Genomic DNA, 13,390 nt, shown 5'->3' on the forward strand with positions numbered 1-13,390 from the left:
TTTAGTTTTCATTCACAAAATACCATCCTTCATATTTTATTTAAATTTAAAACGAAACTTAAAGTCTTGATCGGAAGATATATTTTTCCGAAATTGCATAATTTGATAGGTTTTATTTAAATTTGAAAGTTAAAAGATGTCGGATTGGCAAAGCAGTTTATTTGGTTGTTTCGACGATTTTGGATTATGTATTATAACGTATTTTGTGCCGTGTTACACATTTGGTAAAAATGCCGAGGCGATGGGAGACAGTTGTCTGTGTTGTGGTAAGTCAAAAAGCATTATTTCCATACTCAATATTCACAGAGATGTTAGAGATGTTATCCACTCAATATCCGTTTTGTCCACTTCACTGTAATTTGAATTGGATATCCGTATTGTACACTTGATTCATGTATTGTCAATTTGGTACATGTATTGTCCTCTACTGCACTTAATTTTCCGCTATATATAAGTATTGCCCACTGCCTTCATGCATTGTGCAGGTTGTGTGCTGGATTTCAATGTGTTCTATGAATTCATATTGTCCATTAATGGATTCCAGTATAATAATTGTACACCTGATTCATAGTTTGCCAATTAAATCCAGAATTTAATCATTGTTATGAGAACCCGTTTTGTCTACTAGATTCCCATATATCCCAAGGGCCTCCCGTAGTATCTATATTTATATTTTGTCTGCCTACTGGACTCCCATATATCCCAGGTCTTCCCGTAGTATCTATAGTGATTCACATTTTGTCTGTGACAGTCTACTGGATTCCCGTGTATCCGAGGGATACCCGTAGTATCTATCCTGATTCATATGTTGTCCACTAGCTTCCCTTTAAAAAGTATCTTTACCGATTCCTAATTTGTCTACTTAATTCCCGTATTGTCTACTGGATTCACATATATTCCAGGGATTCCGTAGTATCTATACTGATTCATGCATGATTTGTCTACTATAGATTCCCGTATTGTCTACTTAATACTGGTGTAGTTTGTTTGCTGTTTTCAAATACTGTACTCTCAGCTGGATCCCTGTTTGCTCATTGGACTACTGTTCTAAAAAAAAATCGATTATTATCACGTGTTGTTTTACTTTAATTCTTTTTTTAAATCACTTTACTGTACTGATTGATATAATAGTTTATAAATATAATCAGTATTCATGGTATTGTGTGTCTTACAGATACGACATATCTTGTTCAATCAATAACATTATTTGAACGTAATGATAGGGATGCATATATGCAAACAATACATGATTCCTTACATCAACGTCATTTGAACTTTAGTTGATAGTTGTCTCATTAGTAATCATACCATTGGCGGATCCACGGGGGGGGGGGGGGGGGGGGGGGGGGGGGGAGGGGGGGGGAACCCCCCTTTTTTGACCGATCAATGCATTTGAATGGGGACATATAGTTGAAACCCCCCTTTTTAAAATGGCTGGATCCGCCACTGCATACCATATCTCTTTATTTTCATATTATAGTGTATCAAAGTGAATCAGTAAATTAGAAAACGGCGAATGCTCCATTTCTATTTGTTGTTTAGTTTAAACAATCTTTTGCTCAACGTTGGAGTAACATGCCTTACTAATGAAATTAAATTGTCTTTCTTAATATCGCAATTGTCATAAGCTTTTACCTTTGACGGTGACTTTTTGTCGAAAAAGTAAGACATATCGAACCTACATTCCGTCGGCGTCGGCGGCGACATCCACAAATATTCACTCTGTGGTTATTTTTTTTTTTAATTTTAATAACTTTCTTAAACTATCATTGATTTTTTTTACTAAACTTGGACGAAGCTTGTTTTCTGATCATAAGAAAGTATCCAGGGGTTGAAATCATAAAACTTTTCTAAATGCTCCGAGCACAAAATGCATGCTCGAAATATGAAATCCAGCAATTTGATGAGCTGATTTTGGAGTAAGTGTACAAAAAACTGACTCGAAAGTTTTATGACTTCAAGGCTAGAAGTAAACTTTGTAAAAAATAAAATCCTGCTTTTATGTATTTTTCTTATAAATGGACTTAGTTTTTTACTACCAGCAAATTGTACATTCACTCTGTGGTTAAAGTTTTTGAAATTTTAATAACTTTCATAAACTATCCAGGATTTCTACCAAACTTGGACAGAAGCTTCAGTTTGTTTATGTTCAAAAGCTAGTATTTAGAAGACAATTTGGTAAATTTCGTTCCTGTTTTTCTGTATTCTACTTATAAATGGACTTAGTTTTTTCCAGTTAACATAACACACAGTCTATTATAAATTATAGTTAAAGTTTTAAAACGTTTATTGAATTTATAAACTTTGACAGAAACTTCTTACAATCAAAAGATAGTATCGAGTGGAATATTTTTATTATTTTTTCCCTCATTTTTGTTCAGTCTGTGATTAACAGAAAAAGTAGGCGAGGCACTGGGTTCCGCGGAATCCTTACGAATTGGTTGACTACAATGTGTTTTCGATAATTATACGAATATCAGAGTAGGTGAATAAAACGTCAATTGGACAGCAACCGGCCAACCGAAAAATTAAATACACTATCAAAGAAAGCAGTTTTAAAAAAAAAAACAAATAGCGATCAGCGTGTAGAGTATAAAAATAGTTCCTTTACGCAATAAAGATTACCGATGTGTTGCTTTAAAAAAGAAGATAAAGTTGAGAATGGAAATGGGGAATGTGTCAAAGAGACAACAACCCGACCATAGAACAGACAACAGCAGAAGGTCACCAACAGGTCTTCAATGCAGCGAGAAATTTCCGCACCGGAGGCGTCCTTCAGCTGGCCCCTAAACAATTATATATACTAGTTCAGTGATAATGAACGCCTTACTATAAACTGCAAATTGTTACAATACATTAAGATGCAACCAACCACAACCACTTGGAATGTTCCTGAGTTTTAACAGCCACATAAACATTTTCCATGTTTCATTTTTTTTTATACAACATATACAAGTCTATAGCCAACATTTGATTCGAGATTAAGATTCTACATGCATTTACCACTGCATTGAGTGTTATACGCAAGACAAATTTAAAATGCGAGGCTCGAGTAATACTTATAGAAGACCTATGATCGCTTATATGGCATACAACCAGTTATGGCGAACCACGGTTAACTTTGGTAGGGAAATTCGAAATTGTTGTCAAATGCATGTAGTCATGAAGCACGAAAATATATCTGGGGATAACAATATTCCCATCACGACATATTTCAAACCAGAAGTGTCGACAAGTATGAATATATAATTTATCTTTCGAAAGTTCAACAAAGACATAGTTAATAAAAGCGAATTATATAGCAAGTTTTGAAGGTCTCTGTTGTCTTAACTTTTTTACTCTTGCGCTTGGCATATATAACTACGTTTTCAGTGAAGACAGTATCGTTGAACTTCATGTCTCTTTCACATTTTTTTTGTTGGCTTAATCAGTGTCGCACTGTGTACAAGTATATCTCATACATGTAGAATATTTAATAAAAATAGATTTGGTACTGCCAATGGCAAAAATATCTGTAAAGACCAAATACCGAAGAAATAAACAACTGTAGGTTACTTTAAACCTTTAACAAGGAGCAAAACTCATACCGTATAGACAGCTATTATAAAAGACACAGAAATGTCAAATGTAAAACAAATCAAACGAGAAAATTAGCGTTAATTTATTTACAAGATAATGAACGAATTTAAAATAAGATACGATATATAGAATTGTATCTTCCTTTTAATCAAACTTAATAAGTACACAAGTAAATTTTGCAAATAATGCCGACAAGTGAGAGACACATTACACTTTTAAAAACGAACATTCCTTTGTTCAATAAAAACATTGTTACAACAGAATAAAAATAAAAAAGTGCAGTTGTAATGCCTTATAACTCAAACTTACTTAAATCTATTTCAGATTTAACTTTTACCCGTCTTGCAAATAAAATAAAATGGTCCTGCCAACAAGTACTTTTGATCGTAAGCCAAAGCTATCTTTTGATTTATTTTGTCTTCTGTTTTTCTTTTTGATTTTGATTTCACAATCGTTGGTTTTTTGATATTTGTTGTTTTAAAATATGTAAATTGTTTACCTACATTTTCACGAAAAATTATTCATTTATATTTTGTTTCTTTTCAGGATTAACTTACATGTTCCCTATCGTACACCTGGTGGCAGCTGTTTCAATACGAGGCCGGGTACGACAAGAGAAGGGCATTGTGGGTGGCACCTGCGGAGACTTTTTTACCGTCTTGTTTTGTCCATTCTGTGCACTCGTTCAAGAGGCGATAGAAGTTAGAGGAGATCGATTGTTAAGTATGGCGAGGGAATAGACTTAAAACAAAGTTATAGATATGTTTTGAGGTTCGTAGCCATGTGGACTAGTGGACCATTCCGTAGTACGAACCAACATTTTTCTTCCAAGGCAGCCTTGTTTATTTTATATGTGTCTTAAGTACAGGATAACTGTACATGTTAAATCTTCTGTAGTGTATTTCAGCGAAGAAAAACATATAAAATACATACTCGCAGTGTCAACGGAAGTTTGATACATAATTTGGTTCACACATATGTATTCATGTATACTCTTGTAAAATGTGTTTATGATATACTATTTTTTATATATACAAAGTAAATTTATGTTTCGTTACTATTTAAGCCATGAACATGTAGTTAGAAATCAAAGCCTTTTAAAGTTACATGGTTTAGGTGGGTTGGTACCGTTGCTGATGGACAGTACGTTCGTTCCCAAATGGCACAATTCATCAAGTTGCAACTCGGTATTGATGAAACGCTTTGGTCATACAACCTCAACTTATAAATTAGCTTAACATTAAAGTTACAACCTTATCAGGTATAGGTTACGTTTTGGTCCTTTTGTTTTTGCTGCCCCAAAATTGAATTAATGTTCTATTTCTGGTTTCACATTATTTGGTCCTCAATTTTATTCAGACACATTAATCGTACACACTTAATCAGTGACATAAAGTAAGAAGACGGTAAATAACTCAATAAAGACTAAAAAAAGACTGCTTGATAGTTACTAGCTGAAGACAACTTGGTAAATAAACCGATGAAGACGCTTTTGATAACTGACTTGATAAAGTCTCCGTGAAAAATGACCCAATAAAGAGTCCGTGATAAATGACCTTGCTTACTCGACAAAGACTCCATTATAAATGACCAACTGGAGAATCCTAGATAAATGACCAGATAAAAAGTTACCAAAGTATATCAGTCAATCAATTATGTTATATTTGCGTTGTCGAGTTGATGTCTCATTGACATTCACCAACAAATACCCTTTTCATAGATGCAACTTTTGGTGCTGCGTACTCTGAATAATGAAAGTACTTTGCATTTAAAGCATGTAGTGATGTTCTATTTCTTGGTAGTTTTGTTCCATTTCTTAGCGCAAGGATAACTGATTTAAAACTTATAAAGCCAAAGATAAAATACATATTTCATTTACTTTTTTTGCAATAATTATTACATTTATAAGGGTCAAGGCAAATAAAAGATAAAATTATGAATACTAAACATATAAAAGTAAACAGTAATGATAAAAAAAATGAATTTAGATCAAAATTGATCCAACTTCCGCAATTCTACAATGTAACGACGGTTTAAGAACACTAGGCTTATATAAACTAGAGGCTCTTAAGAGCCTGTGTCGCTCACTTTGGTCTATGTGCATATTAAACAAAGGACACAGATGGATTCATGACAAAATTGTGTTTTGGTGATGGTGATGTGTTTGTAGACCATACTTTACTGAACATTCTTGCTACTTACAATTTTCTCTATCTGTAATGAACTTGACTCTATTGTTACAGAGGAAAATATTTTGGAAAAACTTACCAAAATTTACCAAATTAATGAAATTTGTTAAAAATTTACTATAAAGGGCAATAACTCCTTAAGGGGTCTACTGACCATTTTGGGCATGTTGACTTATGTGTAGATCTTATTTTGCTGAACATTATTGCTGTTTACAGTTTATCTTTATCTATAATTAGTATTCAAGATAATAACAAAAAACAGCAAAATTTCCTTAAAAATTACCAATTGGAGGGCAGCAACCCAGCAACCAGTTGTCCAATTCATCTGTCAGGGCAGATAGATATTGACTGGATAAACAATTTAACCCCTTGTAAGATTTGCTCTAAATGCTTTGGTTTCAGAGTTATAAGCCAAAATCAAAATTTTACCCATATTTTCTATTTTTAGCCATGGCGGCCATCTTGGTTAGTTTTGCGGGTCACCGGACACATTTTTTAAACTAGATACCCCAATGATGATTGTGGCCAAGTGTGGTTAAATTTTGCCCAGTAGTTTCAGAGGAGAAGATTTTTGTAAAAGTTAACGACGACGGACGACGACGGACGACGGACGCCAAGTGATGAAAAAAGCTCACTTGGCCCTTTGGGCCAGGTGAGCTAAAAACAAATGAGGCCTTTCACAAGATTAAGGGTTCATTGATAAAGAGCATACTTTGGCACACCCGAGTAAATTTGAATAGGAGTTATTTTAGAGTTTGCCAAGTTTTTTCATTGACATACAAGACTAGAGGTAATAAACAGGTTTGTGCCACCCTTACTAAGGGACGGCAAATAACTAGTATTGGATTTTGGAAATTGATAAAAGAAACTTAATTGAAGGGTTGTATAAAAGACCCTAATTGGTGTAGCCCGTCGTTAGGCTGAATAAACTAGGAATGATGAATATCTTGCTTAGGCCCAAACGTAACTTAGGCTTTCACTCGATAATCATTTCTAAAGCTACAAATTGAATGTTCAAGGCTTTTTTTTAAAGAGATGGATTAAAAACCTAGGTTTGATTGGTTCATATTTTCTCTGCCTTAATTATTACAAAAAACACATAGTAAACAGTGATATTAAAATTATATATTATATAACAAATGCCATGGATACATACCGGTATGTGGATATATTCTTAATTTAAAAATGGTGTTGGAAGAGCACATCTCGTCATGGTTTTTTATTTTGCTATCCAATATTTAAGTTTTTCTCTGAAAACTTAACTTATTGTGCAAAGATAAGCAAAAAGGTGCCGTGTCGCCAGCTGATGGTGCTATTCCAGCAGGTGAGTGATCTAGACCTTACTGAATGTGATCAGTATTTTACTGGGACAGAATGTAGCGTACAAGAACATAAATATATACAATAGACAAGAAAGAAGATCTTAATAAGCTTTAATAAACAGCTGCGCCATGAGCGCATGATACGCCCGACGTCTTGTGTGAAAGTTATATGCAATAATCATAAATAGTTTCTGAGAAAGTTTTAAGCAATAACCATATATTGTTTTTGAGACACGGCGGGACATGTGAAACCCCCAACCCTGTTTTTTTTTTACAAAAAACTAAATATCACTAAAATAAAATTTTGTATCAAAACCAAAAAGAATAGAGATCTTTAGATTAATATAACAAAGAAGTGTGTAAAGTTTTAAGCAATAACCACAAATTATTTTTGAGATACGGCGCGACATGATGTAAAAAAAAACCTCCCCTGTTCAACAAAATACGCAATAACTCCAAAATAAAGTTTTGGATCATCACCAAAAAGTATACAGATCTTTAAATTAATATAACAAAGAAGTGTGTAAAGTTTTAAGCAATAATCATAAATCGTTTTTGAGATACGGCACAACATGTAAAAAAAACCTCCCCCTTTTTAACAAAATACTCAATAACTCAAAAATGAAATTTTGAATCATCACCAAAAAGTATACAGATCTTAAGATTAATATAACAAAGACATGTGTAAAGTTTTAAGCAATAACCATAAATCGTTTTTGAGATATGGTGCGACATGTAAAAAAAAACCTCCCCCTTTTTTACAAAATACTCAATAACTCAAAAATGAAATTTTGAATCATCAGCAAAAAGTATACAGATATTAAGATTAATATAACTAAGAAGTGTTTAAAGTTTTAAGCCATAATCAAGAATCGTTTTTGAGATACGGTGCGACATATGAAAAAAACACACCCCTGTTTCAGTTACAAAGTGCCGTAACTCGAAAAGTTTTAATCTTATTTTCACCAAAAAATATACAGATCATTTGACTATCATACGAAACAACAATGTTAAGTGTCATGGAATTTGGAGAAGTCGTTCTCAAGTTACGGTGCGACATGTTTACGCCGGACAGACAGACGGACGGACACCGGACATTTGTTTACCATAATAATTTTGACGGGACGATCAAATATGTCTAATTTGATAATAGACGGACAGACAAAATCCTAGCAACAACAAAATTAAAAAAAACACCCAAAAAAACACACTACTACATTGTAGTAGTTCTCGAAATAGGACACTCAAAATATGAATGAGAAATTACTACAATCTACATTTGCTGCCCTTAAAACACAGTTTAAAGAATATTGCAATAATACAAATATGCTTGTATAAAAAATTATCAGCCGAAATCGACTCAAATCTGAAACATTTCATGTAAAAAAATAGCAAAGAAATAAATGAATAAACAACGGCAAAACATTTAACTACGTCCCAATCATTTTGGAATAAGAGGTCTTTTTGAACTTGCAGCACGTCAAATTCATAAAGTGTTCCCGATAAACAAAAATCTATATATGTGCACGATAATACTTTTTAAATGAGACAGCATTACCTAATACGAGTATAAATTAGTATGTCTTTACTCTTAGTACTAGTATACACATTTCAAGTATTTTGATGGCTAGACACTTTTTCCACTGACATTGTCTAAATCGTAATTAAATTGTCCTCGATTTATATCGTCCATCATGTTAAACTGGTACTCTGTTGTAATATCTTCGTTGATGCTTGGATCTGGAGGCAGAACTCACTTTGTTTTCGACACAGTTCATTTTCTTGTCTGGTTGGATTCAAATTCGGTTTAATCTGTTGTCCATTTTTGTCATTAGCATAGCTGATATGTCTCGAGTGTTTTGAAGTATCCCCTAACAACCTGCCTAACGCAGCTGTGCGTCTGGGAATAGCATGATCACCAGAATGCACGCATGACTGACCGCGGTAAAAGTGTAGTTCTGCTTCCTCGGATGTCTCTATACGATCTCCTGCTTCGCCCTCGGCTATAGTTATTGTAGTGAACAGTGAAAGGCCGTCGCCATCGTCTACAGGTTTAAAACTACATATATCAGGGTCAATGATGAATTGACCATACTGGACACCAACCGGCTGTTCTTGTACTATCGCGTTGATCACATTAGTCTGTGTAGAATCTCTCCATTCTTTTTCATCCACAGAATTCAATTCACAATGACTTTTGTACCCAGAGTCCATCCGGGATCCATACATCTTAGATTGTTGAAACCTGCTTATTTTGATAACATTATCAACTGCGTTCATTAAATCGCGACCTTCTCTTGTTTCTGATAGATTTTTACTAAAAGGTAATGTTTTCATATGATCTTCGTAAGGGGTATGCTTGTGTATATGGGAAAGGAAGCCTGTAAAATCACCCAATAACTGATGCGAACTACCAAGATCATTCGACATACTGACGTCAGAGGAGTAATCTAATTTTACAAAAATGATTTTTTGATGGTTTAAAACCTGATTGAGAACTTTTGATAAATATGGTATAAAAATATTTGTAGTATCTATTGGTCTGTTAGTTGTGAAAGCGTCATATTGACTACAGGCAGACGCAGATAAGACAATCACGTGGAAGTCAACATTGTCTATTGTTGTAGTAATCCATTGGAATTTGTCGTCTGTTTGATTCCATGGGAAGTAATTGACCTTGCAGTGGCCTTGACTCTGTAAGTATGCTGCAAGAGATTCCACAACCTTCGTATGGAAAAAAGTAAAATCACAAAAATACTGAACTCAGAGGAAAATCAATTCGGAAAGTCCATAATCACATGGCAAAATCAAATAACAAAACGCATCAAAACGAATGGACAAGAACTGTCATATTCCTGACTTGGTACAGGCATTTTCAAATGTAGAAAATGGTGGATTGAACCTGGTTTTATAGCTAGCTAAACCTCTCACTTGTATGACAGTCGCATCAAATTCCATTATATTGTCACCGATGCGTTAACAAAACAAACAGACATAATAGGTAAAAATGTCAATAATAGGGGTACAGCAGTCAACATTGTGTTATCATCTTAATCACTATAAAAACAACAAATGTAACGAAGAAGCACAAAAAGGCATACATCAAATTACATTCTAATTTTGGTTATATTATACGATTATATTTGTCTATGTAAAATGCACCCATCAATGAAGGAGGGTTTTGAGTACTTGTGTAAAATTGCGCGTTTGAAATTCGCACAGGTAGACATGAAATAATTTTGTCGTTCAAAGTATAACGGGATGCATAAATACAGTCACGCAAAATAGATATAACAAACACTGACTTAACAGTTAAAGTAATAATAATAAATAAAATAATAGTGTGGTTCCAAGTATGACGGGATACATAAGTACAGAGTCGCGTCAAATGTATATCACAAGAAAAGTTGGTTAACAGTAAAAGTAATATTAATAAATAAAATAATTTTGTCATTCAAAGTATGACAAGATACATAGGTACAGAGTCACATCATAAAATAATTTTGTCGTTCCAAGTATGACAAGATACATAGGTACAGAGTCACATCATAAAATAATTTTGTCGTTCAAAGTATGACATATGTAGTATATGAATTCGTGATCGTCTGCTGCAATGACTGCCACTTTGTTCCTAACTATCAATCTTTCATATGTATTGTTTAAAACTTCGCCTTTAAAAAAAATTAAAAAATATAATAAACAGTGATGATATTATGCAAATTTTGTCCAAATATAAATCGTAAATGCACCTATGAATAATATGATGTTAAAAGTCATCATGTTTGTATTACAAGTTTTATAGATTTATAAGAAGTGAAACGAATACTTGTTACACCAGATGCCACTTATTATACTTCATGTACATAAGTAAATTTGGCAAATAATGTCGACAATTGAGAGACACATTAAACTTTTAAAAACGCACAACGAAAGTCAATTTGCAATGAGAAATTCCTTTTGTTCAATATCAATATTATTACAACAGAATACCAATACACAGCTGTAATTCCGTCTTATAACTCGAACTTACTTAAAGAAATTTCAGATTTAACAGTTTATTGGAATAAATAATCATTTCACTGAAAGGACACTGTATACTTCTAAAGCACCGATCATTAATCTTTTCTGGGGTATATACACTTGTTTATTTTGAAATAATATGTTTCATTCATATTTTTTTTAAACGACCAATTTGTCCCAGACACATAAAAGATGACCGGTCGGTACAAACATAGATTGTATGTAGGTAGAATCATAAACATAAAAATTGAACCAAAATAAAGATCAATTTCAATTTTCGCAGTGAATTTATGCAAACAGTTCAAATAAAAAAGAGAAGAATGGAATTCAACGTTTCAATGTATTTTGTCGTTTGCATAAGAAGCAGGAAAACCGTTATATGAATATTGTACATTTAAATTTTGACTTTTTCGTCCTGTTTTTCATCAAATATACTTACACATAGGTATTGGCACTGATTCAACTACCACTAAATAGCTTCGTATCAAATTAAATTAAATGTATAATCATGATTAATAAACTCTCTCTTTAAAATATGAGTTGCGTCGGATAGCAATCTGCCTTATGCAAGTGTATATATACATATATAATACTTCTATCTGTTTTATAGGGTTCTTATATCCTTTGTCAATATTACATACATTGCATAACTGAAATAGGTTAACAGACGTATTGATATTCATTCGCATAAGATTTCTACCCGATCGATGCAGCTCATATAGTGTTGTGTTTCTCATGTGTCAGTGGTGGGTCCGGGGGGTTGGAACCCCCCTTTTTTTGGCCGATCAATCCATTTGAATGGGGACATATAGTTGGACCCCCCCCCTTTGTCCTGGGTTGGGAACCCCCCTTTTAAAATGGCTGGATCCCCCACTGTGTGTATATGTTATTCCTCCATACTTCTGTACTTTATATACAAAACATTCCTATTTTGGACAGAAAAACTTACATCGGCTTCACATTGTTATAAAGAAAGCATACTTAGTTAGAAACTTGGGGAGAGGAAACTTTTACGCCCTCACACGTCTTGCAAATAAAATAAAACAGTCCTGTCCATAAGTACCTTTGATCGTAAGGCTACCTTGTAATTTGTTTTGTCTTCCATTTTTCTTTTTGATTATTATTTTTTTGTTTGTTTTTGTTTGATTATTTGTGTGTTTTTGATTTTTACCCACATTTTTCATGAAATATTTTGTATTTATTTTATATATTTTGTTTCTTGTCAGGATTGACTTACATGTTCCCCATCGTACACTTGGTGGCAGCAGTTTCAATACGAGGCCGGGTACGACAAGAGAAAGGCATTGTTGGAGGCACATGCGGAGACTTTTTTACCGTCTTGTTTTGTCCATTCTGTGCACTCGTTCAAGAGGCGATAGAAGTTAGAGGAGATCGACTGTTAAGTATGGCGAGGGAATAAACTTAAAACAAAGTTATAGATATTTTTTGCGGTTCATAGCCATGTAGACTGGTGGACCATTCCGTAGTACGAACCAACATTTTTCTTTCAAGAGTACCTTGTTTATTTTATATGTCAGAAATACAGGATAACTGTGCATGTTCTAAACTTCTGTCTTGTGTGTCATCGAAAACAAAAACTGAGATACATACTACATGTACATGTGCTGACATTTTTTTACCGGAAGATTGATAAAAACTTGGTTCACACTCCTATACATGTATATACTTGTAAAATATGCTTATGATATACTATATTTTATATACAAAGTAAACGTAGTTTTCTTTAATAAGCCATGTACATGTCGTTAGAAATCGTACAACCTTAACTTTTAAATTAGATAATTGAAAGCTAACTTAACATCAAGGTTACAACCTTATCTGGCAAAGGTTACGTGTTGATACTTTTGTTTTTGCTGCCCTCAACTTGGATGTTCTGTTTCTGGTTTCACATTATTTGGTCCTCAATTGAAATCTGACACATTAATCGTGCACACTTAATCAGTAACATAAAATAAGAAATCGAAAAAAGAACTCAATGATAAATTAACTCGATAAAGACTCATTGATAAATGACAAAAAAAGACTGATAATGACTAGTTGAAGACCCCTTTATTAATTACCCGAAGACGATAATTTGGTGAAATAACCCGATGAAGAATCATTTGATAACTGACTTGATGAAGCCTCCGTGAAAAATTACCCAAATGAAGAGTCCGTGATAAATGCCCTTGATGACTCGATGAAGACTCCGTTATAAATTAGCAACTGGAGAATCCTAGATAAATGACGAGATAAAGAGTTACCAAAGTATATATCAGT

At 33.5% G+C, this 13,390-nt stretch overlaps 1 protein-coding gene across 1 annotated transcript; it reads left to right on the plus strand.

Moving 5' to 3' along the window:
* On the plus strand, positions 1 to 4,452 carry LOC139503336 (uncharacterized). Its single transcript, XM_071293108.1, has 2 exons — positions 1 to 266; positions 4,126 to 4,452. Exons 1-2 carry the CDS (start codon positions 137 to 139, stop codon positions 4,317 to 4,319), a joined length of 324 nt encoding a protein of 107 aa, XP_071149209.1. The 5' UTR covers positions 1 to 136; the 3' UTR covers positions 4,320 to 4,452.
* Positions 4,453 to 13,390: the final 8,938 nt, after the last annotated feature.

Source organism: Mytilus edulis, chromosome 14 (assembly GCF_963676685.1).
Source record: "Mytilus edulis chromosome 14, xbMytEdul2.2, whole genome shotgun sequence".
Taxonomy (NCBI): Eukaryota; Metazoa; Mollusca; class Bivalvia; order Mytilida; family Mytilidae; genus Mytilus; species Mytilus edulis.

Excerpts from the sequence above, each read along its gene's own strand:
- LOC139503336 (XM_071293108.1), top strand. The coding sequence starts at position 137 with ATGTCGGATTGGCAAAGCAGTTTATTTGGTTGTTTCGACGATTTTGGA. Across the intron at positions 267-4,125 it reads AGACAGTTGTCTGTGTTGTG|GATTAACTTACATGTTCCCT; the intron begins GTAAGTCAAAAA and ends GTTTCTTTTCAG.